Source organism: Geotrypetes seraphini, chromosome 2, assembly GCF_902459505.1.
Source record: "Geotrypetes seraphini chromosome 2, aGeoSer1.1, whole genome shotgun sequence".
Classification (NCBI taxonomy): Eukaryota; Metazoa; Chordata; class Amphibia; order Gymnophiona; family Dermophiidae; genus Geotrypetes; species Geotrypetes seraphini.
The window spans coordinates 263542660-263570103 of record NC_047085.1 but is presented as its reverse complement, the minus strand read 5'-3'; the positions used below and the strand labels follow the sequence as shown (position 1 = coordinate 263570103).

Sequence of the window (27444 nt, the reverse complement as noted above, 5' to 3'; positions counted from 1 at the left end):
AGACTTAGAAAGGATGACAAACTGTAGTCGCAACCCCTCTTTTTTCTATCTTGACTATGCACACCTCAGGCAGAGATATACAACTTTTGAAGATGCAGCAATTATAGGCTTCATCAATATCTGGAAGGAGTTCTTTGGGTGGGCCTAGCAGATGCTAAGAAGCCTTTGGCTTCAGGGATTACTTGCGCCTTACTCCTACCACTTTTCTGTAACAAATTATACAGCGCAGTCCAAAGGTTGGTTCTGAACCAAAAAGGTTTACTACAAGTTCATGAGATGACAATTTTGTAGAAATATAAGGCAAAAAAGGGAATAGTAAAGGAAAACTTAACAGTAACAATTCTCTCAGTTCTTCACTGATGCACGTCACTGTAGCTCCTACTCCTAAATTCTACAAGTATTGCCATGGAGCCTGACCATTCCATAGGCTCTCCCCACCTTGATCATACTCCTTCTAGACATAAGAAGTCTCAAATATTCTATTGAGAGGCAGACTCCAGGACTCTGGATATCATCATTTGGACTTCTGGCTTTCCAGGGCTTCATCTGACTTAGTTCCAGTCAAAGGAGTGGATAGCGCCCCTTTGTTAACTCCCCCCTCCACCCCTGAGGGATCCCTTAAATTCCTTACATGCATGACCCTTGTGGTCTTTAACATAGTCTGTCCAGGAATATTAAGACCCAGTGGTGCAATGGCTTAGCCAGTTTAAAACAAGAAGTCTCTGGACTGTGCTGTTTGTACATTGAAAATTCCCTCTTTGTGACAAGGACAACTCCTATGAGCTTATTCCTAAAAAATACCTTAAGAATTTCCCTTTAATTCATTTAGCTACAGTGTTCTCCCCAGAAATTTTTTCTACCGGGTGGCATGAAAAAGTAGCCGTGTGGAGCGGGACGGGGAAATTTGATGGTGGGAAAATTAAGGGCTCCTTTTACTAAGCTGCAATAGTGTTTTTAGCGCATGCAGAATTGCCGCGCTACACGGCTAGAACTAACGCCAGCTCAATGTTTGACCTAAAGCTCCTAGAGATAAAGAGAGTTAAGAAGGTTAGAAAGGAAATGGTCAAAATCAGGAACTCCAGAGACTAGAGATGCCTGGCGCCAAATGCTAAAAAGCTATAAAAACATAACTAAAGAGAAGAAAAAAACCTTCTATGCCCACAAAATAGGTAACACCTCCTTAAACAGCAGCAAGCTGTTTAAACTAGTCAATGACCTGTACGATACTCACTCCTACACGAATCCGGTAGAAGAATCCACAGTTACAGCAGACAACCTAGCGGATTTTTTCAACTAAAAAATAAAAAAATTAAGACATGCTTTATCAAGCCCTCAAGACTCCCACTGGGTCTATGTCATCCCCCACGACCCAGATGCATCTAAAGCTGACATGAGTTGGTCCAACATCAAAGAGAATGACTGGCAAACATTCAATAAGTTCTACAACAAGTATGCCAAATCATATTGCAGATTGGACCCCTGCCCCCCAAATGTGATGAAAGCAGCTCCTATCAATTTTAAAACCAAACTACTAGACTGGGTCAACCTACAACTATCCATTGGCAAGTTTCCAGAAGACTTGGGTCAAATTGTAATAACTCCAATTAAAAAGAACACCAAAGAAACATCCAATAACATATCCAATTTTAGACCTGTCGCAAACATCCCCCTTGCGGCTAAATTAATGGAAGGACTGGTAAACGCTGGACTAAATACCTACCTAGACAAATTCAACTTACTGCAGAACAACCAATCAGGTTTCAGACCCAGCTTCAGCATCAAAACAATTATGGCCTCACTCCTAAACCACTTACATTCCCTTCTCAGTCATTGCACCAGTGCTATGATTCTGCAATTGGACCTAAGTTGCGCCTTTGACCTAGTAGATCACACCATCTTAATGAACTGTTTAGAATCCTTAGGCATCACAGGAAATGCTTACAACTGGTTCCAGGGATTCCTCTAGTTCAGATCCTATCAGGTATTCAAAGAAGACAAATTCTCCTTCAGCTGGAATAACAACTGCGGGTTACCCCAGGGCTCCCCGCTGTCTCCGACTCTATTCAACATCTACCTTATCACATTGGGACACCTGCTACAAAGCCTAAAGCTCAATTTTTACATTTACACTGACGACATTACTGTAGTGCTACCACTAACCTGTCTGTCGTCAGACTTTATTAATTTCTTAATCAACACCCTAAATCAAATAGAGCTCTGGATGACGGCCTTCAAACTAAAACTGAACACAGAAAAAACTAAATTTTTCCTGGCATCTCCCAACGATAAGATAAAAGATAACACGATTCACGTGAATGGCCGAGATTATGAAATTGACCAAACTATAAAAATACTAGGAGTTACCCTTGACAAACACCTAACCCTGGAAAAGCATACAGATCTAATGTTCAAAAAAAGTATATCAGTCTTATGGAAGCTCCGCACCATTAAAAAAATTCTTCGATTACTAGTTTAATCATCCATCTTGAGTACGCTGGATTACTGCAACATTATATATCTAGGAGCTTATAAAAAGACACTTAACAAGCTGAGATTAATTCAGAACACCGCAGTCCGGCTTATCTTTGGTTTACAAAAATGGCAACATGTCACCCCTTACTTCCAGATACTCTACTGGTTGCCAGTGGAATCCAGAATACTCTTCAAGTTTGCCTGCATCAGCTACAAAGCTGTCTTTGGGAAGCTACCAACTTATCTCGCCTCTCAATTCATCCTCAACAGCTCTAAGAGCTCTCGCAGAGTAAATCTCTTTAATTACCCATCCCTGAAATCATGTCATTACAAGAAGTTCCTTGACAGAATGTTATCATTCCAGGCAGCCAAACTGAACACATGGCTCGTAAAACCCATACTCGAGGCCACTTCATATGCTGACTTCAGAAAATCACTGAAGACCCATCTGTTTAACAAATTCTAATCCCAATTCTTGTCCAATCCCCCTCAGCTATCCTCATCCCAATCCCCAATTCTCTTGATTTTAGATTAACTCATGCTCTTCCCATTTGTAATTGTATTCCACCCAAATTGTTTTTCCCTTGTACCTCAATCTTTGACTAGATACATCCTTTAGATTCAAACCAACTTGGTTTGAAGGGAGAGAGATAGAAAGAAAGAAAGAAAGACAGACAGACATATATTCTAGCACCCGTTAATGTTAACGGGCTTAAACACTAGTATTATTTATAATTGGAAAGCTAACTCTAAGCTTAACTTCCATGAATGGTGGAATCATGTATGTATCATTAGGAAATATGAAGAAATAATAGCACTCAAACAAAATAATATTGCTAGTTTAACTAGAACTTTGGCTTCTTTGGATAAGTTTTGTAAGGATGTAAATGTTAACCTTGTATGACCACATTATAGAGGACTTTAGGACATGAAATATGCAGCTATGTATTGTTTGTTCATTTTTGTATTTAAATAATTTTCAATAAGAAAAAAAGATTTGAGAACTGATTGTTCCCTGTGTGCAATCTGGAGGTCTCTTCCTCCTAATTTATATAAAGAACTTTAAAAATCTTAAAACAAAGTTTTTTGCTGTATTTTTTGGGTGTGCTTTGAAAGCACTACCATGTACTTTAAAAGCATTGAATTGTAGTTCTATCCTTCCTTACCTTGTGTATTGATTAATCTGTAAGTCTGTTGGTCTTAACATATCAACTAATGTACAGCTATTTCACTTAAACCCCCCCTCCTTCATGCAAATCAATTTTTCTCTATATAAAACACTCAACATACACCATAAAAAATACCGCAGATTAATTTAATTTAAAAAAATCTCTTGGTCACAGGATTCTTCAGAGTCAAGGATGAAAGGGTGATGTAATCATTCAGTTATTAATATTAATCAGTACTATTGTGTTTCATATCAGGCTAGTGAAAACTGAGAATGCTTTTGTTGTGTGAGTGATATAAGTATCCCTCATATCCCTTTATTAAAGTGCCATATGCAATTAAGGCATCCTATCCTAGGTACTATGGAACAATTTTATTGTCACTGAAGCTTCAGATTAGAAAATGAAAAAACAAAACAAAACAATGAAAAGGCAAGGTTTATATAATTCTATTTTGATATTTTAAGCAGGATGGATTTGATTTAAATTACTAGTCAGAAAGACTTGGGGGTCTTTTTATTACAGTGCGCTAACCAATTAGAGCGTGCTAATCGCGAAGAGGCCCCTAGGATATAATGGATGCCTTAGCAATTAGAGCGTGCTAAATTGGTTTGCGCATATTAATAAAATGACCCCTTCATTTAAATCATGCCCAGACATTATGAATGGATTAATGGAATTCATTTACCAAAAAATTTAAACATTGCATGAATACACAGCTACATAATTAAAAACGAATCCGTATTTCATAATGAATAACTTTTGGACTATAATGTATCTTAAATAGAAAATTATCTTTAGATATTTTCCCTCAAAAAAACCCAAAAACAAACAATTTAAATAAAAAATCACTGGCTTTTATCCACCCTGACTTTAAGCATAGATTTGACCTTTCCCTAACTCCTGATTTAACACTAATTTCTTTTCCTTATGAATATTAGTATCCATCTCATCAACATGAACGTGTACAAACAGCCCAAAAATGTTGAAACCAGTCAACTATCCAGCATCTCTGATCTTGCAGGACCTTGCATAACTACATTCAAGAATATGTTTGAATCTTACCCGCAACATGAAGGTGTTTAGCTCCATGCCTTGGCACATCTCTAAGAAATACTTCACACCATCCTCATCGAGGATAAGATACACAGGAACCCCGCGCTTGTATGAAGCATCTACCATGTCACGGAATATATTACGATCCGTGAAGTAGTCCATGACCACAGCGATGACCTGGTGAAGAAGTCAAGGGAAGAGATGTCAGGTGGACTGCAAATGACCAGAACAAACATTCCCTGCTACCTGCTTGGAACTCCTGTCACCAGAACTTCATCAGAATGTTCTTTTCAGTTTCAGGACAATCGTGGAACATAAAATAGAATGGAACGCTGGCTCTATAGTTTATTATTTTTTAGGGCTGCAGGAATTTTAATCGCATTAGAAGTAGTGCAATAGCAATTATGTTACGTTAATCAGGTTTTCTATTCTGCCTTTACCTATTTAGTTCAAGGTCGGATTACAAGAGAGTGGGTCAGTTACCCAGGAAGTTACAATGGATAGCTTGACACGGACACTCAATATGGTTGCTAGTGCTAGTAAGATCACTAAAACTATTAATGCAGTTAAGTCGAAGTTACAAGTAAGTACAAGTACATCACTGGCTCTTTGTTTTGTCCAAGGAGTTGCATTAGACAGTTTAGAAATAAATCACAATTAATTTTTTATTTATTTTATTTAAAAATGTTTTACTCACTATATCCTATAGTTCTGCGAGAGTTATACAATTATGTTCACAGTTAAAATATGAACATAAAAAATTTAACTTACAAAAACATCAAGTCTGCTTCCTTACCAAATTTTAGAGCAAACACAGGTATTTTAAAATAAAATACGACAAAGCACAAATAATTCCTGAAACCCCCCCCAAAACAAGACAAGCAAGTAAACGAGGGGTTTATGCTTGACGTTTTAAAAATTAATAACTTCCTTCATATTTGTGCACCTAACTTTAGGTGTGATCACGTATGTTAGCTCAGTGGCTGGTGTAAGTACTCACACCTAAAATGTGGATAATTAAGTACATAAATGCCAATAGTCCTTACCATGCATGTAACTGCCTGACCCGTCCATGCCCCTCCTAAGTCCATACCCTCCTTCGAGTTGCACATTCTGGAATTTAAGCTCGCGATTTAAAGAATACGGTCCAAGGGTAGTTACATATATAACTGTCAATACGTGCCAATAACTGTTTAAGGCCAAGTAACAACTAATTAAATTACAAACACAACTCACTTTATTCTACAACATGGGCACAAATTTGCACTACTCAAATTTTGGCACACAACTTTGTAGAATTAAGAAGATAGTGGGCTTGGTGGTGAAGCTTTTGGGATAGGAAGAGAACATGATAGGCATTTTACTGGCTATTCAGTGTTGCCAGTTGGGCAGGTTATGTGTGCTGATCTGCATATGATTGGTGGCAAAGGGAATACCACCCCCCAAAAAACCCCCATATATAAACAAAGTAATGCAGAAACTCACAACAACATAAAATGTCCTGCAGCTGGCCTTTAAAAGTAGCCAAATTTTGCAGGAAACCCACTAAGTGGGCAACACTACTCATTAGATATCCCTTAATCTGGCACCTCCATCAATATAAAACTTCACTCTTTGAAACCTTCCAGACCCAAAACATTCCCCCTTTCATATCTATAGGACATTAATGACCGAGACCTAGTAGTCTCTACTCTTAGAAGCATCAACACTAGCTTCTCTATACTTCTGTCTTTATTTATTTAATTTCTATCCAGTTTTCCCCGAGGAGCTCAGAACAGGTTACAGGTTTAACATACATAATTTCTGTACAAGTTTATGATACAAGTTTTATCCTAACTTGATACATACTAGGGTCTAATATTAATATGCATAATATACTGTACAGTTTACTAGTTACAAGGGATGCCCACTCCCTCCTACCACTAGATGCTCACCCCAATGCCCGCCCCCCCATGCAAATATGGCAGGGGGGATGCCCACTCCCTTCTGTCGTCGAGCCCCTTCCCTCCCCCCAGTATCTTTAAGTTGGGAGCAGGAGGGGTGCTCAGTCCCTCCTGCTCCTCCACCGGCTGCTCAGCACAATGCAGGCTTAGCCCCCCCCTCCCCCCGGTACATTATGTGTTGCATGGGGAGGAGCCTAAGGCCATGATTGGATCAGACGCCTCGGTTTCCTCCCTTGGGAGTGGCCCGAGACACCTGAGCCAATCAGGGACTTTCTTTGGGAGGAGCCTAAGGAAGTCCCTGATGTAAGGTTTCATATTACGAGTCACCACTCATGAAAAGCATCTAGGGATTATCATTGATGATAAATTGAAATCCTCTGCTCAGCAATGCATTCAGTGGCTGCTAAGAAAGCAAATAGAATGTTAGGAATTATTAGAAAAAAGAATGGAAAACAAAAATGAGAATGTTATAATGCTTTGTACTGCTCAATGATACAAGTGCATCTCGAATTCTGGTCATCAAATCACAAAAAAGATTTAGTGGAATTTAAAGAAAGAAACAGAGAAGGGCAACAAAATGATAAGGTGGATGAGATGATTTCCCTATGAGGAAAGGCTAAAGCAGTTAGGGCTTTTCAGCTTGGAGAAGAGATGGCTTAGAGGAGATGATTATAGGCGGTTTATATAATATTGAGTGGAATGTGTAAATGTGAATCACTTGTTTATTCTTTACAAAAATACTAGGATTAGAAGGCATGCATGAAGCTACTAAAGTAGTAGATTTAAAACAAACTGGAGAAAATATTTTGTCACTCAACATATAAAAACTCTGAAATTCATTGCCAGAGAATATAATGAAAGCAGTTAGCTTAACCAGTTTTAAAAAGGTTTGGATAATTTCTTAAAAGTCCACAAGCAATTATTAAAATGGACTTGGGAAAATCCACTGCTTATTTCTAGATTAATAATAATAATAATTAATAATAATAATTTTATTTCTTATATACCGCTGTACCGTGAGGTTCTAAGCGGTTTACAGTAGAAATAGAAGAAATGCATTAAGTAAGATTAATTAAGATGAAGAGAAAGTACTTAGAGTTCCCTGACTGTCCCAAAGGCTCACATTCTTGCTAAAGTACTTGAGAAAAATAAATTAGTTAGGTTATAAACATAGAGTTGAAGAAGGTAGGAAAACAGTTCATAGGAAAATTAATTTCGAATACATTATACATTATATATTGTTCAAGGCGGAATACAAATTATAGGAATTACCAAAAGAATTGCGTAATAAAGATTATCTAGATAATTAAGCAGCACAAAATCTGTTTTACTCTTTTGGGATCTTGCCAAGTACTTGTGGCCTGGATTGGCCACTGTTGGAAACGGAATACTGGGATTGATGGACCTTTGGTTTGTCCCAGTATGAAAACTCATATTCATTAGGAACAAAGAAATACTGTGGAAATAGATGTTCGTAATTCAGGTATTTATTTAGTCAAAAGATGATGCAGTCAACAGTTCCCAACAAGTGCATGCATTTTCCTGGCATTTCCAGCAGAGAAGCTGATTTCTTCAACCTAGATAATATCCACATTTGTTTTAGTTGTGTAATCGCAGACTATTAGACCCCCTGAAGAAGGCAGTTAGTCGAAACACGGACCGTGTTGAGTTTACAACTCTCATTGAATATGTGGATTCCTTTGTTGGAAACTGTTGGGTTTCCCTTTGGTTTTTAACTCATATTCATTAACCACATCTATCTATGTGTTCGGTAGTTTTGTTATTTATAAATAGTTTCTTCCATTTTGCCCAGCATTGACATCAGGCTCACCAGTCTGTAGTTTCCCAGATTATCCCTGGAAACCTTTTTAAAAACTGTACAGACTTGATTAGTTGGAAAGAGAACTTTGCTCAAGGATGGAAGTGACGTTGATGAGCCAGAAGGAAGCTTAAGCCCACGGCTCCTCGACCGCTGGAGTGAAAGCTGAATACTTCTCTGGAGACGGCCACTGAAGAAAGAATTATTCTTTTTCTGAATACTATTGATCTTTTGAAAAAACCAGCCTATAAATGAGTAAGAAAAAGATCCTCGATTTGAAGGAGTATGCTTACCCAAGCAGTAGTCAAGCAAGACGAGAGGAGGAGAATATGGCGCTGGCCCCTGAAGAACTGGGCATGGAAATGACTGTGGAACTGGCCTGCCCTGAGGGGAATATGAGTATAAACTGCATGGAAGAACTATGTGGATGGTTTCAAGAACTGAAAGCTGAAATTGCAGCATCGAGAGAGGATTTGGCAGCAATGAGATTTGAACTTAAAAGCAGATATAGTTGGACTGGGACAATGTATGGAAGAAGCGGAACGACAAGTTGAAAAAGTCGCGGTACAACTGAACTTAATGGAAGAAAAACATACGCAACAAGAAAAGCAAGTAAATGATTTAATAGACGATGTAGAAGAACTGGAAAATAGGGGTAGGAGTCAAAATTTTCGTATTCGGGGTTTGCCCGATATACCGGAATATCGCAATTGTAAAGTAGTTCAAAAACTATCAGTGTTTGTCCTGGCTCAAGACCAGATTGAAAAGCAGGCGGATCAAATATATATTGATCGCTCACATTGCGCGTTAGGGGCAACAAAGCCTAACCAGTATAAAGACATTGTAGTATATTTTCATAATTATTTACAAAAGGAGGAAATTTTGTCTGCAGCACGGAAACAGGAGAAAATCATTTGGGATACACATGAACTTTCCATATATGAGGATCTCTATCCTATTACTTTAAGAAGACAAAGGGAACTTGCGCCCTTTACAGTGAAATTAAGACAAGAACAGATTCGCTACTGATGGAAATTTCCATTTGGATTACAATTTAATGCGAAGAGAACATCTTACCGCATTTCAACTAAAGCCACTGCCCTCCAAACCTTTCATGTCTTAGGATGGGGAGAAGAAAATCCAGTAGCAGGACAGGAGAAGAAACAGCAACAAACAACTCAAATATTGAAATGGAAACAGGTTGGTGCTGGTAGGGGCAGACTCCGCTCTGCCCTCAAAAAATAAGATGACTATGATTTATAATAATGAAAGAGAATTATTAGCCTATTTATAAGGATCAATAGACAGTTTATAGGTTATGAACATTAAAAGAGGAGTTCTTTGGGTGGAATTTATGTTATGTCTTATAATTTCTAGAGAAATAAGGTGGAAAAGTAAATAAAAAATATTTCAGCGGGGGGGTGGGGTCCTCGAGTTTGGGAATAGGGGAGATGGGTGTGGATGTTGGGGAGAAGGGTTTGGGGGAGAGAATGGGGGAGGGTTAGGTCAAATGGATATATGGGTTTTATTGGTTCAGTGGTTTTATGTATGTGTGTGGGTATGATAGGGGTATCCAAAGTTGTAAAAGTAAGTTTAGAAGGAGGGTTAAGAGTAATTCTGAGATGTTTGAATTGAATGTGGTTACTATTAATGTTAGAGGCCTGAATTCTCCCTTTAAATATTAAGATCAATATTTATATATCTCAGTTTGCTCTTACTCGGGAGAAGTTTTAAATCTAACAGCTGATTGAAAAAAAAGTGAAAATGCTACAAGTTGGATATCTCTAGAATGAATGTATTTGTTTTTTATATTGTATGTTAGTTTTTTCCTTTTTTTTGTAAAATGTGAAATTTAATAAATGTGAAAATGCTACAAGTTGGATATTTCTAGAATGAATGTATTTGTTTTTTATATTGTATGTTAGTTTTTTCCTTTTTTTTGTAAAATGTGAAATTTAATAAACGTGAAAATGCTACAAGTTGGATATCTCTAGAATGAATGTATTTGGTTTTTATATTGTATGTTTGTATTTTTCCTTTTTTTGTAAAATGTGAAATTTAATAAAGATTTATAATGAAAAAAAAGATAACTTTATGTTCAAATCTGTTTTATTTTAAATAAAATAGAAAATACAAACAACCTAGACAAGATGAAGCAAGAAACTGTCAACAAGGCTTAACAAGGCTAGCAGAATAGAACCCTTCCCTATCTCCCCAAACCACCCCAGCAAAACAAAGCAACCCCCCCCATAAGAACAATAAAGGTGGCTACCCATAGGTGTCAAAAAAGAAACATCCGAGGCCCATACTCTTGTGGCCTTGGGGTTGTCGAAAAGGTGTGTAAAACAAAACAAAAGAAAAAAAAAGAAGGAAAAGGAGCTGTGTCCGGTCCCGAACTAGATCTCAATAACCAGCTACCCGCCTATGAGACTGTGTTCAAAATGAGGCTACGCCTTCTCGGGGACAGAGAAGCCAGGTAAGCTCCCCAAATGAGTAAAAAATGGCTACGTTTGCAGAGATGGCCATCACCTCACAGGCCTCCCACAAGGCCAAAAAAGGGAAAAAAAAAAAGAAAGAGAACTTTAAATATATTATGAGCTTAGAAATATTAACCAAGATGAGTCAGGAATGTTATGCAGATATAGCAGAGGCACGGGCGTGTATTTCCTTATATTTTAATGCTTGATAGTACATTATTTGTTCTCTGTTTCTTTAAATATGTTGTGGTTTCTTTAATTTTTATTAGAATTTACTTAAAAAACCGGCATTATATTGGCCACCTTCCAATCTTCAGATACTCAGAAGATTTTAATGAGAGGTTACAGATTAACAGTAGTAGTTTAAGGAGTACATCCAGTCACATTTTAATGTGTATATTACATAACTTACCGTAATCTGACCAAGCTTGTGGTGCAGGTCTATGATGTCACAAAGATGTCCTCTGCTAAAAGACCGTTACCCTGCCTTGCATCAGATAAGAGTAATAACTGTGACCTTAATGAAACAGTATGTTCAGTGACTCAAACTTCTGCTTGGAAGAATGAAGGAAACCTTGGAAAATGGCTTGTGTAAGCAGACCAGACCAGTTATTGTCTTAAAAATAGGATGCAAGATTCCCTTTATCTAACTGGGCCAAGAACCACAACCAAGGCCAATGGCCAATCATCATGCTGACATGATTGATAAACAGTATATAATTATATGGACATGGAAAGAGCAGAAAAAAATGAACCAACTCCGAGTACTACCATGGAGAGAGAAGACTGAACTGTCATCTCAATGAAATAAGCATAGTAGAAACCGTCCTCAACTAGTTCAAAAGACTTCCTACAAAAACAGACAATATCTTGTCTATAAAGATGAAGCATGTTCAAAAAAACTGGCAAGCATTTTGTAGCATACAAAAAGGATCACCTTTATCCATGATCCGTTATAATCTTCATGAACTCACAAGGCCTTATCAAATTCAACAATGAATGCATATTTTCATAAGCAGATGACATTTATCTACTCATCCAAATTAATCTTGGTTAACAATACAACACTGATAATATCAAATGGAATAGACAAAATACAGACCTGGGCTACATCCAACAAACAAATTAAACATAGACAAAACCAAAGTTCTATGGTTTCATAACACTGTACACACAGTTCCTTCCATTGTAACTCTAACCTTGGGAACCACACTGGATATCAAAAATTTGTCCAAGGTCCTAGAAGTCATATTCAACTCCACCCTATCATACGAATCTCAAGTATCCAACTTAAAGAAGAAAAACCTTCTACATTATAAAAAAACTAAGACTTATCAGACCCTTTTTTCAAGAGTGTCACTTTGCCGCACTAACACAAATGCTTACACTGCCCCAACCATATTTCTGCATTTCCCTCTATATGAGTCTAAACTCTACTCTCCTGAGCAAGCTACAGATGATATAAAACACGGTGATCAGACTAATATTTAAAGTAAAAAAAAATTGACTGTCTCACCTTATAAGAATTTACACTGGCTACATGTCAAAACTCATATCACCTTCAAACTATCCTATATGCAAAAACCGAAGAGCTACTCAAAACTTATTCATCAATTCCTGGTCAACTTCAATCAAAAAAACTGGAATTGCTTCAACTACTCCCTCCATCTCCTAAAGGAGTTAAATTCAAACGCACATTTTTTGACTCGCTATTCACTTATCTTGGCACCGAGACCTTGAATAACTTCCCAACTGACATAAGGATGGAAACATTCTACAACAGACGAGTGGGACTCGGGTGCAATTGTATGTGATGATCTTAAGGTGGTCAAACAGGTTGAAAGGTGATGGCGAAAGCTGAAAGGATGCTAGGGTGCATAGGGAGAGGTATGGCCAGTAGGAAAAAGGAAGTATTGATGCCTCTGTAAAAGACTCTGGTGAGAAACCTCAATTAGGGAATATTGTATACAATTCTGGAGACCGCATCTTCAAAAAGATATAAAAAGGATGGAGTCTGTCCAGAGAAAGGCTAAAATGATGTGTGGTCTTAATCATAAGGCATATAGGGACAAACAAAGATCAATATATATACTTTAGAGCAGCAGTCTCAAACTCAAACCCTTCAAGGGCCACATTTTGGATTTGTAGGTACTTGGAGGGCTGCAGAAAAAATAGTTAATGTCTTATTAAAGGAATGACAATTTTGCATGAGGCAAAACTCGTTATAGTTTATAAATCTTTCCTTAATTGCTTCTGATAATTTCAGCTATACACAGAAGTTTAGATAGTCTTTCACTTTCTGCATGTTGCACCTGATTGCAGATCCTATCTTCACACCTGTTAATACACATTTTATGTCACCTGTTATTTCTATCATAGTAGAACTGCAATTTTATTTGTGAGTTCTTTAAGTTCCATGGGGTATATGCCATCCAGTTCAGGTGATTTGCTGCTCATTAACTTGTTGTTTTGGCTTTATTACTACTTCTAAGTTCCCCAAAATTTATTTAAATTCATCTACCTTTATCCAAAGCAGCGTCGGGCCAGCAGCACTCTAAACAGGCTGCTTCGGCCTTGTCCGTGGGGGATTTCACTCTGCTGCATTACTGATATATTTTTTAAATTTATCAAATGTTTCATACAATTCTTAAAGCACAGTAAAGGATAAAGACATATCAAAAGAAAAGGAAAAAATATCATAAATATCTAATACAAATCTTTCTAGCTCACATTACAATTAAAGAAAATAAGGTAAAATTATGTTCTTACCTGTTAATTTTCTTTCCTTTAGAAGCAGCAGATGAATCCAGAGACCAATGGGATAGCTCACATCTACCAGCAGGTGGAGATAGAGAAACTGATTAACAGGTGTACTTATTTGCTGGCACTCCTCCTGTCTCATCAGTATAGCTCCTTGCCCAAGCACATTTAACCATCAATAGGTATAGCATGTAAAAAACTTCTTTCCCAGAACACATCGCGAACAGCAACGATACAGAATACAATCATTAACAACACCCAATCACTAAAAGTCGCACACGAAAAAACCGACAACCAAATACCAGAAAGGGTGGGGCTCTGGATTCATCTGCTGCTTCTAAAGGAAAGAAAATTAACAGGTAAGAACATTATTTTACCTTCCTTAGCAAAGCAGCAGATGAATCCAGAGACCAATGGGATGTAGCAAAGCAATCCTTAATCTGGGTGGGAAGCAAACGCCGCCTTCGCAACGACCGAAGCATCAAAAAACCCCTATCGCATGTGCCCGCACATCCATGCAGAGACGCGGAGAGAAGGTACTCTCGGAAGACCAGTTAGCCGTGAGACAAATCTCCTCCAAGGCAAAAACCCTCTGGGCCGAGCCCAAGAAGCAGCCATCGCTCCAGCGGAATGGTCATGAAGTTCAATCGCCACCCGCTCCCCCGCCAGTAGGCAAGCATAAAGAATGCCCTCCTGGACCTAATGAGCGAAGTAGGCATCGGACACCTCCATACGCCTGAGGCGTCCCTTGAAGAATATCAAAAGGAGATATAAACAACTAACAGTTGATAGAACCGAGCTCGCGGAGAACTCGACATACGTATCAAAAATTGCAGTGAATAAAAGCACTGTTCCCAATATCCCCTCCCAGGAAGAAGGAAGGAAAAAGCGAGCCTGACGGAAAAGAAAGGATGACACCCTCCTAGAAAGAAATAGTGGTACCAGCCGAACTGATACCCCATATTTTGGAAATCAGAAATAGGAATACCCGTTGAACAAGGTCTGCCACATAGAAGATTGCAGAGCTGAAGCCATGGCCACAAGAACACCCTGTTCAACGGCACCGCCCTTTGGAATCCCCAAAAGACAAGGAGGAAATAAAGCCTTCGGTAAACTGCGAAGAAATACGTGAGGAATGTACTCCAAATCGTGCTCTCCATGAGGTGCCTGAACATCCCGCACTCTGTTTAGGGACTGAACTATATAAAGCTGAGAAGGAAATGAAGAGCAATCTACCCAGTCCTTGTAACAAGCTAAGAAAGGCTCCAGAAGCGGAAGGGAATTGAACGCTAAGCCCTTGGCAATACACTTGTGTCAAAAAAGGAACTCTGGAGTGGTTGAAACGTGAAGAAGCGCCCAAGAAAGGAAAAAACCCTCCAACAGGAAGCAGAAGCCACAGGAGATGTCCGTAGCACCTGGATAAGAGAAGAAACAACCATCTTCGCATAACCCGTACACGTCAGCCAAGCTTAACCAAAAAACTAGGTTGTAATACTAAAGTAGTACAAATATCCATGTGGATCGGACCCTAGGCGGGCAAAGCCGGAGACGCCAGGAAACTTCCTAGTCCAGCTGTCGAAAGACTCATCAAATCCGCATCGTAACGATGGCGCCGCCAATCCAGAGAGTCTACAAATACTGTGCCCAAAAAGCGAGCTCGAAATGGCGAAACCAAGCCATCATCAGCCAGCGGAAAACACTGAAAAAGAGGAGGCAGAGGCGAGAAAGGAGCCATGCAGCCACCCCCGCTAACTCCCACTCCCTGGGCCTGCTGAAGAAGCTAGGAAGCTTAGAATTGAGAGACGAGGCCATGAGGTCTAGGTCAAGGAGAACTCACTTCCAAACAAATAGCCGGAACGCCTGAGTTAAAACTCACAATATCCAGAATGGAGAAGATCTCACTATGACTAACCTGTACACTTGCTAGAGCGTACACAGTGCAGTACACCATCACATACAAAACATGAGCCATGCTCAGATTACACGGAGAGAAGTCTAAAGAAACCCATTTCCTGACCCGGAAAATGAGCTGCCAACTGAAGAGTCAGATGAGGGTCCACCCAGGAAGTAGGACCCTGACGTAACCCGCTATGGAGTATCTCACCTACAGCCCAGGCTGTCGAGAAAAACCACCATCACAATACTGACTAAAAGGAGCTTCAGCGGAATACCGGAAGAATGGCCGAAGCCCCAGAAAGGTAGCCTGACCATGCTCCAGAGCAGAATACTAAACAAGTATCGAGTCGCCTCTCAAGACCAGACTGATGGATCTGAGGATGGCGGACACTGAGCCCCCCCAAACCCGCCAGGTCGGAATGTCTGGGGACCAGAAGCCAGTCCAGCAAAAACCGAGGCATGCACATGAAAAGAAAAAATCACACTGAGCAATGCTTGAGAACCATACCAAAGAACGGGAGCTCCGAGATACCGGGAACCACCGGAATAAAAGCGACTGCTGGAGCAGTATAACGGGAAAGCAATCCGAAGTTCCCAGAGGCGTCAGTAACCTGGCTCCCAGAACCTGTACCGAAACCCATACCTTTGGTCACGGATATCGAAGATGAAAACAAACCTGAGACTGGGCCCCATCACCCTAGTCCGTGGGAAGAAACACATGTCTTTCCTATATGAATACCAACAACTCCCTGATAAACCCAAAATTATCACCGGAGAAAAGAGTGCTGCGTAAATTCGACGATTCACGGCCCAAAGCACTGAGGCACAGAAATCACCCGTTTCGTGCCAGTCAAAGGGCCCGACTGGAAGACGGCCGAATCAAGCATGCCGTCCAAAAGGAAGTAAGCGAATCGCCCGGCAGTGCTGGCAGTGCCACAACGGTACCACTGCCCATCTTTGCAAAAAGGATAGAAAAGCCTGGGGGAGGCGACATGTCCTATGCCAAAACCAAAAGCACAGCTCCAAGAGAGGCAAGCCAACCTAGTTCTGAGGGAAAATTCAACACACAGGGAAAATGTAACACATAGTAACACAATGTAACACAAAGCATTGAGCCTCCAAGAACGAACCGGAAACCTGAGGAAGATGCAAAGTTGCAAGCATCCCGAAAAACAAACATCCACAGCCCCCTGAGCAAACATTATCGTGTCATCCCCCTCCAGAAAAAGCCTGAAGAGACTCAGGAAGAAGCTAAGAGCCCCTCAGAATGCAGTGCAGAAGGTCAGGGAACATCCGGATGAGAACTTGAAGAAGAAGAAAGAAACTCTTCAAGGAAAACTCAAGTTTGACGCAATGCAAAGAGGAGTATATTGGCATCATGAACACAGTACAAACTCACCGTAACGTGAGCGAAATATGTAAGGCCTCCAAAGTGAATACCCACGAGACTCAATCAAGATGCTGCATCCACCGTCCCGTGGAAAACAGCAGACTAACAGTAACAGGTATAGACAAAGCTCCCATCGTTAATGAGAGCTGCCGGGATAATGCCAACAGCCATATGGCACGTGCTCTTCCGCAGGTTAATAGAATAGGTAACTGGCTCCTGGTGAGAATGAGCTGAATAGCCCTGTCTGGTCGGGGTGCCGTCTAGCATGTGTCATGAGCAGAATCAGGGGCGAGGCAACAGGCATAGAGCGTAGGACACCCTAAGCATGTGGAAGAAGAGGAAGCTGGCCCCTAGCCATCATCAGCCCCATAGACCTTGCGGTGAGATCGGAGGGCTGCCTAGTACGCACCAGGAGTATAAAGCGACCTCCATGTGATAAGCCTTAACAATCAACAGACCTCAGAGACACCCAAACCCCCAGGAAGAAGGGAAGAGCTAACCAGCCCCAAGAGAGACCCCTCACATGGTGAAGAAGGAGTTTTATAGCGCTACCAGACCGATGCAGCGCTGTACAGAGGAAGAAAGATCAATGAAACCTCTAACATACATAGCTCCTCCACCCTTCAGGGACCCTGAGAGAGACAAGAAACGCCCTGTAAGAAACATGGGAACTCTCCGGGCACTTCACGACAAAGAAAAAAAAACAACAACTGAGTGTCGGCGGCCACACACAGCAGAAACTTCTACTGTAAGTCCCTAGAGACATACCAGGACCGGCCCAAGAAAACTAGCAGCCTATCAGCAAATGAAGCTAGTGGAATACACACAAACACACAGCAAACTTGAGCACTGCCCCAAGGGTCAAAGCTGCCCTAACAGCCTCAATGGACCGGACCCCGAACCGGATAAGCCCAGGAACATACTGAAAAGTCAGCAGTATAAAAACGCTCCCCGAACACACAGTGGCATCGCCGCTTTCAGAGGAGACCCAAGCGCGGGAAGCTACGCGCCAAAATCTGTCGGCTCCCAGAACCGCTCTGAAACACAGACCCGGAGCCCCGATATGAAACAGACACCTAGCCATGGCCGAAATATCTGAAAATACACCATGGGGAGGAAAAGAAACAAAGGCTGGCGCATGAACTCAACAGCATTGGAGAACAAGCGTACGCCGTTCGCACTCAGGAAAGACCCGGCTCCCGGACAGTGACCGAAGAACACATCCGGAGCCGATCTCACCTCCCCGCGGCCACACTGGGAGCCGTGCAAATATGCGTCTCCCCAAGACAACACCGGGAGCCGCCAAATATGCCCCCCCCCCCCCCACTGGCTGCTTGTAACGCTGAGGAGGAACAGCCCTAGAGACTCATAACCACTGCAGCTCTTATTGCCAGGGAAAGAAAGAAGCGTGTGCTTCTACCACGTGGGAAGGCACCGGCTCCCTTAACCAAGCATAGCCCTGCACCGAAGCCACTCCGGAGAAAACCAAACGTTTCCCCACAAGAAAACAGCGGCTAACAAAAGAAAAGTACTAGCCAGAAGAACCACTTAACAGTGAAACAACCGAGCTCACCCCAGCACAAAACAGCACCCGCAGGTCAAATATAAGAAGAGTTAAACATATACTCACAACCTTGTAAGGAGAGCCAGTTGCTCAGCACTAGTAGGGCAGAAATACTCTACGGGGAACCACCAGCGTTCATACCGGCACAAAACAGCCCCGCAGTTCCAATACAAAGTGAAATAAACATATACTCACCACCTTGTTAGTAGTGCTGGCAAATGCTTAGTACTAGCAGGGCAAAACATTAGTTGGAAGTCCCTTCTTTTTTTTTTTTTTTAAGGGAAAGAAGAAAAATTAGGGACAAAGGCAGACCCTCTATCATCGGAGGGAGGGTGAGGCAGGGACAAGGGGGGGCCCAAGTGTAACCTCTAAAGCCGGCACCGTTTAGCCGGACACCCCTGTCTCACTGAAGAGAAAACCTCAACAGGAGGTAATAAAGTTCCAGTCACAGCCAGAATCCAGGAGCTAGTTGAATAGCGACTTCAACCTGCTGGGAGATAGAGAATACCGATGAGACAGGAGGAGTGCCAGCAAATAAGTACACCTGTTAATCAGTTTCTCTATCTCCACCTGCTGGTAGATGTGAGCTATCCCATTGGTCTCTGGATTCATCTGCTGCTTTGCTAAGGAAGATATTAATCTTGAGAAAACACGGCAGAGTGAAATCCCTGACGGACAAGGCCAAAGCAGCCTGCTTAGAGTGCTGCTACCCAACGCTGCTTTGGATGAAGGTAGGGCTCACTCGCAGTCAGCAGGGAGGGAGGGATGGAGGGTCAGCAGGGGTTCAGCTGCGTGGTAAGGGCAGCAGCAGGGAGCCGGTTTAAAGAGTTGCCGGCGAATACCAGGACTAGGGCTTATTTTGGGGGTAGGGCTTATATTAAGACCTACCCAGAAAATGATGCTAGGGCTTATTTTCAGGGTAGGTCTTATTTTCGGGGAATCACGGTATGTGTGTGTGTATGTGAATTTTATTTTTAAAAAAAGTCATGAAAAAGTATGATCCCATCCAACTCCAGAACTCCTACTGTATATCTCACACAGGAGATGCTATAATTTGAGTGCATCCTTTCACATATGAAGCACACAAAACAAAACTGCAGACTGTGTACAAGATGCAGGCAAATTTTAATATGACAAGAACACAATATATAAAACCCTTTTACCAATAAAGAGACCCGACACGGTCCGTGTTTCGGACAAATCTTCGTCAGGGGTCCATGGTAAAATAGGGGGGCTAAAAAAAGCCACAAAAAATGAAAAATATCGACAGGATGCCTCTGTGTGTCAAGTTTGCCAAAAAAGCCAAAAGCAGTAAAGCGTATGCGTATGCTTTACTGCTGTTGGCTTTTTTGGCGAACTTGACACACATAGACATCCTGTCGATATTCTTCATTTTTTGTGGCTCTTTTTAGCCTCCCTATTTTACCATAGACCTCTGACGAAGGTTTGTCCGAAACACGGACCGTGTCGGGTCCCTTTATTGGTAAAAGGGTTTTATATATTGTGTTCTTGTCATATTAAAATTTGCCTGCATCTTGTACACAGTCTGCAGTTTTGTTTTGTTTGCTTCTGGCTGATTTTTTCTACAGATCTTTTTTGGATCCTTTTTTTTGTTTTTGTGTTCCTTTCACACATGTACACTCTGCCCCCCACCACAAAAATTTTATAAGCACTTTTTTTTACATGTGTAAAAATGTTCTACACAGATCTTTTACAAAATCATCCCTAAGGGCTTGATGCTAAAAGCCATGAATTAGAACAGTGCACTACATTTCAGGGCATAGTGTTCTAACATATGCTAAAATGATACTTATTCCTAATGTAGTAAATTGATGGCATGCATATTATACCATACCAACTCTTGTATCCCGCAAATGTCAGCTAGGAATCATTGTGGTTTACACAGTACAGTGGTACCTTGGTTTACAAGCATAATTCGTTCCAGAAGCAAGCTCGTAATCCAAAGTACTCGTATATCAAAGCACATGTCCCCATAGGCCATAATGTAAACTGAAACAATTTGTTCCACAACCAAGGTTTACTATGGTGGCCCAGGGGTGGGTACCTGCCTGAGGGTGCTGCAGCCCTTGCACCACGTACAAGCACGCAGAACGTCCTGAATGCTTGCACGTGGTGCGTGTGTTGTTGGAGCTGCGCTGGCTTGACGGGGGAGTTCAGAGGTCCTGCGCATGCGTCTGGAGGATGGCCGGCTTGAATCGGAAGCCGGGAGGCGCTGGTGGACGGCAGAGGCATCAGCCGAAGAGGGAGGAGAGCCGCACGGGGACCCCGGGGGAAGGAAACCACCACGTTGCAAGGGCTGCAGCACCCCCAGGCAGGTACCCACCCCTGGGCCACCATAGTGAGAGCTCGTGTAGCGAGTCAACACTCGTTTTGCGAGACGAATGTTTGCTGAGTGTTTTGCTCGTCTTGCAAAACACTCGCAAACCTGGTTACTCGCAAACCGAGGTTCCACTGTATTAGAATTGCTACAGAGACAGAGATATTACAAAGAAATTGCATGGAAGCTATCATGCAGGGAACTGCATGGGAATGGGTCAAGATGAGTTTTCAGTGCTTTCCTGAATTGGAAGTTTTTTTGCAGTATTACAGAAAATTGCACAGATATCACCAAAGTAATCTACAGCTGTTTGCAGTACTGTATATAAAATGCTCTTTGTTCCCTTGATGAGTACACCTTCAGATTATGTCAGCACAAGAAGCTCACTATCAACAAAAAATAAAGCTTTTTCTTTTGTAGCTCTGCGCTCATGGAATTCCCTTCCTGAAGACATACGATTAGAGGAAGGGAGTTAGGAGAGGCAGATCTATGATGCAATCACAGCAGACCAAACATAAAATAAGGTTAATCAAATTGGAACATATGCCTGACATGGCCACATTTCGCCCAAAGGCTATGTCAGAGGCAAGGACTAGAAAGGCATAAAAGTAAAACACTGTTCTCTTATTTGGGGAGCACTGCCTTATTTGGCAAATTGACCCTAGTGGTATGTCCCATAAGGGCCATAGAAAAGCAAAGAGTGACTGCAAAAATAAGTATGCGACACTGATGGCTAGTTATATTTTTGACAGGGATTCTAAAGTAACACAACTAGTAGTTTAACCTTGATGCTAGGCAACAAAGGATTAACTTTTCCAGCACATACTCAGAAAACTGGTTATGTGGAAATGCCATAAAAAAACAATGTTTGCCTATTTATTTGGAGGGGGTGTGCAGCTTGAACTCAGCAGCTCCCTTCAGGGATATACAAACTCACAGGTGCGCATGTGTCGTAAAGATAAATATCTAAATGAAACAGGATGCCTACGTTAAAAACCTGAGACTTTTTTTGCCCTTTGCCAGCGAGAGCAATACTCATACGTGGAACCAGTTTAACTTGATCCCATTCAGAAACGTATCAGCATCTAGAGATGGACTAAAGAGTCACTGCGATTACTATTGCAAATCCCCATTTATAGTCTAGACATGTCCCTATGAGCAGGATTTCTTGGAATGCAACTATTGCAAAGAACGGTCAATGGAAAAATCAGGAGAGCCAAAGCCCCTAATTGTACCTGAGTGTTTCACTTTATCTTGATTACCTAGGCTGGATTATTGCAATCTGGGTTTAGAATCCACTACTTGGGGGCAGATTTTGTACAGTGTTTTATCAGCTTTTCCAGTAAATCATCATTAAAAAAAAACCAGCCAGAAGAGTAGCCTAGGGTTTACTGTAGCGGTCTGTAAACCTGAGGAACTGGATTCGATTCTTACTGTGACTGGACAAATTGCCTATTGCCCTAAAAAAATGAGTACAGTACTTGTATATAATATGTAAACTGCATGGATTGTAACCACAGAAAAGTGATACATCTAGATCAGTGGTCTTGAAAGGTCACTCAGACACAATAATCAAGAGACTTGAAGAAAGCAACAGGGTTTATTCAGCATATATGTGACTCCCGAGCACCAAGTTGGCAGCTTCAGAAGTCCCGAAACCAGGAAGTTACAGAGATATTTATACATTCTTCTGGCTATACAACTGAATTCTAGAAAAAACTTTTCACTTGTTACTTTTCTTAGCAATCATTGGTCTTAAGCTCACACTAGCAGGTCACTTATCTAAGCCCTGCAGTCTTTCTGTTGCATGTCCGGGAGGGCGGAATACAATATCGTGTATGCTGAGATAGCCATAAGAAGCTAGAATGCCCAAGCTAAAACACCCAGTGCAGGCAGGCTAGAACATGAGATAAGTTAGGTCTGCAATGAAACATAATTAAGCATTTTATTAAAGAGATAACTTAGTTCAACACTTAGGAAAACCAGTCCCAGACTTCTTCAGTCTCAAATTCAAACCCTTTGCAGGGCCACATTTTGGATTTGTAGGTACTTGGAGGGCCTCAGAAAAAAATACATGTCTTATTAAAGAAATGACAATTTTGCATGAGGTAAAACTCTTTATAGTTTATAAATCTTTCCTTTTGGCTAATTCTTAATAATAATATTGTCAAGTATAGCTAAAGAGACATATGATCAAGAAACTGTTTTATTTTACTTTTGTGATTATGATAAACATACTGAGGGCCTCAAAATAGTACCTGGTGGCCCCGAGTTTGAGACCACTGATAGACCCATCTCCTTTTGGGAAGGATACAAAAGAAAGCTATTAATAGGGAGCCAATAAACTTGAACAGCATTGCCTGGATTATGCCCGAGCCTCAAGTCTCGGCCCATCTTGATCGATGCAATCACCGACCTTCCCCAACAGCATTTGGCAGTTTTTGCTGCTAAGGGGTTAAAAGGACGCTCGATCCTTTCTCTTTTTTTTGCTATTCGGTTTAGTGTGAGGCCTAAAGGAGATCTCTCCTGTGGAAACATGGGCTCAGTTCCCAACTCCCACCACTTTCACAGGCAAGGATGAGAGAGAGTGCTATTTCTTTGCAAAACTTTCCCCTTCTCCTTTTTTTGGGATGACAGATCAGGACTCGAATCGGGGGTTACTCTTTCGTTTTGAATGACCCCCCTCTTTCTCCCCCCCGTGCGCCTTTTTCAACTATCCCGAAAGTTTGGAGACCGGGATGCAGCCGCTTTACCTTTTGCGCTTCCTGGATGATGCTCCGGATGACTTCTTTGATGTGGGGCGCATTTTCCTTGGCCGGGTGCGTGTACACCAGGACCCGGCTCATGCCCCGGTAGAAGCCGCTCTCGGGCCAGCCCAAGTCCAGGGGCGGGATCTCGGTATCGGACAACTCGGGCCAGTACTGAAGCGAGCCCGCCGCCTCCTGATCTCGATCCTGCTTCTGCTTGCCGGCGTCCCCTTTGCTGGTGGTCTTCCAGGGGCTGGGGGCGTCATACTGCTGCCAACTAGCGCGCAGCTCCTGCAGCTCGCGGCTTGACAGAAAGTCGGGCAGCGGCTCCTTGCGCACATGTTCCTTATACGCCTGCTGGCCCTGGCTCACCAGCACCCGCAGCGCCTCCCGCTGCTCCTCGCTGTAGTAGAAACCGGCCCGTTCTGGCGGCACCCGCTCGCCCACTCCCACCCAGTCCAAGCACCGCAGCTGAGACTCAGCCATGACCGCCTACACTCCCGCTCGGCGCTCACTGAGCTCGCGCCGGGCTCCCTCTGGCCTCTCACCTGCCGCCCCGCCCACTCCTCCGCTGAGCCCGCCCCCAGCACCTGGCGAAGCTCACGTCAGAGCCGGAGCCCGCCCCCAGCCCGTCCAGCTTCTGCTCATTGGTGGGCAGGGAAGGGCAGCGCTGAGGGGCGGGTCTAGGTGTTCGCGCTGCTCAGGGGAAAATCTGATGACGCTTCGCTAAACTTTCTGGTTTTCCCTCGTGCGACTGCGAAGAGATCTGTACTCCACCAAACCAGGAAAGGCAATGGGCGCGGTGGCTCGGGAGGGCCCCCTGTGAACCGGCATGGCTTCCCCCTTCTACCCGCACCGGTCTGATGCTGTCCTTGCATTTCGTCGCTGACAAAATCCATTTTCGCTGCATGAGGTCTTCAGCCGCCGCAGCCAACCCGAAGCGCTGCTTACAGCTCCCTTCCCTGCTTTCCTTTGCCCTGGTCCTCCCAGGCGGAAACCGGAAGTTGCGTCATCGCGGACCGCGGCAGAAGGAAAGCAGGGAGGGGAGCTGTAAGCAGCGCTTCGGATTGGCTGCCGCGGATGAAAGTCCCCTGCAACTAAAATGCTCTTACCTTCTATCCCTTTTTCAGGGATGGCAGGTAAGAGCAACATCAGACCGGCGTGGATACAAGAAGGAAGACAAATGGGTGTAGAAATCCCATTTACTAGCTGTAATGTTTTTTTAAGTAGAAAGGGGGACTTAGGGAGGGAGTTAAAAGAAGTGCCAGACTGAGTGTGGGAGTAAAGGGGAAGAGCTTATGGGACTGGAAACAGGAGGGGGGGGGGAAGATGGTGAGTAGTGATCTGAAAGGAGAGAAGAGAAACAAAGAAGTTGTATGTGGGGTGGGGTGAAAGAAGGAGAAAGATACTTTAAGAGAGGACTGTTGGGAAGAGAAAGGGCGAGATGGTGAACCTGGGGATGGAAAGAAGGGAGAGAGGGAGAAATGTTAGGTCTGGGGATGGAAGGGAGAGAGAGAGATGCAACATCTCTCTTTTTTTTCCAACCCATAGTTCAGCATTAAGGGGGAAGGGAAGAACACAACAATAGAAAAGAGAGGGAGGAAAATGTTGGACCATGGGGGAAAGAGGAAGAGAGTTGAACCCATGGGAAAGGGAAAAAATCAATACGTTGGAGACCGGCATAGTGAGGGAAATGGAGCAAGAGAGGAGAAAAAAATGGACACTGGAAAGAGAATTAGTAAAAGATAGACAAAAAGCAGAAAGAGAAACTGGGACCAGGATGATGGAAAAACAAAATGTCCAGACACAGTGTTTTGTTTTGAATGTATTAACTGGAATATGCTATCTTTGGGATACATGCATGCAAATATTTTTTATTGTAGTCAGTGGCATAGTCTTGCAGCTGATTTGTGGAGAGGGGCTGAAGCCCAAAATAGATGGATGGGCACCAAATTTCCTCCCCGCTTGAATGCAAAATATAAATACTTGAGCTGGTGGAGATCCCCAAGTCCTGGCAACTGAAGAGCTCTTCTTCCAGTCTGGCAACTAGAAGTCTCCAAACTTTGCACCTAGTGGCAGTATCCTTAAGCTGCCAGTTTTTTCATGCATACTGTACATGAGAGCCAAGCTGAAGGTGGGGGAGGAAGGAAGGGAGGGAAGGCAGGCAGTGGTTCTATAATAATAATGCCGGCTACAGAACTTTGAAAGTTCTGATCATTGGACCTGAGGAGGGGAAGGATGTGGTCATCAGCTGATCAGGCTTGTGGATCTCCACCAGCTACATCAAGGGAGATGTTCATTTAGAGGAGGCCTAAGCTCAAAGTGGGAGGCCCAGCCCCTTCTCATGGTTATGCCACTGATTGTGTTCAGTCAAAATGAAGTACGTGCAGAGATAATTTTTTGGGTTTCCAGTTCAGTTTTGGTATTCATATTTCTAATTTATGATCCATTGTTTTGTATTTGGTAATTGTCTGTCTGTGTTTTGTGTGTGAAGAAGTCATTTAAAGATGGGTGGGTGAGAGGTGTGTTTTGGCTATGGAGGGTGGTTGGATGGGCAGGAACTGCTTTCTACTTCTTTGCTGATTTCCTGTGTATTGCTTATGTGGGGTGTGTTAGTATGTTTATTGAAAATTTGATTAATAAAAAATATATATTTTTTAAAAAAAGATGGGTGAGGAAATTGGGAGATGGATAGATAGAAGAGGGGTCCCTCCTTAATTTCTTACCTGGGCCCCTTTATGACTAAAACCGGCCCTGCCTGTGCTGTTTTGCACTTGTGCCCCGCCATCCATCACTAGATAGCAGCCAGCTTTTCAAAACTATTGTGAGCGGGGGGGGAGGGGGGAGCAGCTGATATTAAAAGGAAGGGAGATGCTGGATGGGAGGACATTTGGTGGACCTCAGAGTGCTGAGGAGGGAAGGAAGGAGTGAGGGAGGGCAGTTGGGAAGAGAAAAGGAGAGAGATACTGGATGGAAGGGCAGTCGGTGACCCGGGGGGGGGGAGATGCTGGATGGAAGGGCAGTTGGGAAGAGAAAGGGCGAAATGGTGGACCTGGGGGTAGTTGGAAGGGGAGAAAGAGAATGGACCTGGGGATGGAGAAAGGGATGGATGATGCATGGGGGGGGGGAGATGATGCACCCAGAGGAGAGTGGGATGGATGGATGGATGAAGCATGGGGGAAGGACAAAAAAAGTTTCAGATAGCAATGAGAGGGGTGGGAAGAGAGAGCTGGATTGAGGGTGTGGGGAACAAATTTGGAGAAAGATGCTGAACCTAGAGAGGGAGAGAGATGTACCTGTGGGGTTTGGGGGGAAGACACAGATGTGGGGAGCAGACAGGGGAGAGATGCAGGCTCTGGTGTAGGGGATACATAAGATAGAGAAGGGGAGAGGCTGAACACAGAGAGGCACAGGAACCCAGCTCCCTTCCATGAATCCTGAAGCATTGCTGGTGTAGAAGGATTGAGTTTGAGATGGACACTACAGATTGACACGGGATGGTTTCCCGCAGTTATTCATGTGGGCTTTGATGATGACAATTCTCTTTATCAGGGGTAGGCAATTCCGGTCCTCGAGAGCCACAGGCAGGTCAGGTTTTCAGGATATCCACAATTATAGGCGTCAGACCGGGGGGGGAGGGGGGCGCACAGGGACATGACCTCCTCAAAAATTGCCCGTCCTATGGGGGAACACTTCTTGAGTGGCTGGGAGCGGCACCTTGCTACCGGCCAGCGTGCCTGCTGGTCGGCAGTCTCTGCTGTGCCCCTTCGTTGGCATCCACTTCTCCCACCCGCCCTATGTCTAGCTTTAATTTCT

General features: G+C 42.7%; 1 protein-coding gene across 1 annotated transcript in view; it reads right to left on the bottom strand.

Moving 5' to 3' along the window:
• Nucleotides 1-24612, bottom strand: part of FAM83F (family with sequence similarity 83 member F) — a 45727-nt gene extending 21115 nt beyond the window's left edge. Inside the window, exons 1-2 of the mRNA XM_033929517.1 lie at nt 23635-24612; nt 4704-4871 (exon numbers count right to left, since the gene is read on the bottom strand). Coding sequence (XP_033785408.1) covers nt 4704-4871; nt 23635-24114 — 648 coding nt within the window. The 5' untranslated portion in view covers nt 24115-24612. The remainder of the gene's footprint in view (nt 1-4703; nt 4872-23634) is intronic.
• Nucleotides 24613-27444: the final 2832 nt, after the last annotated feature.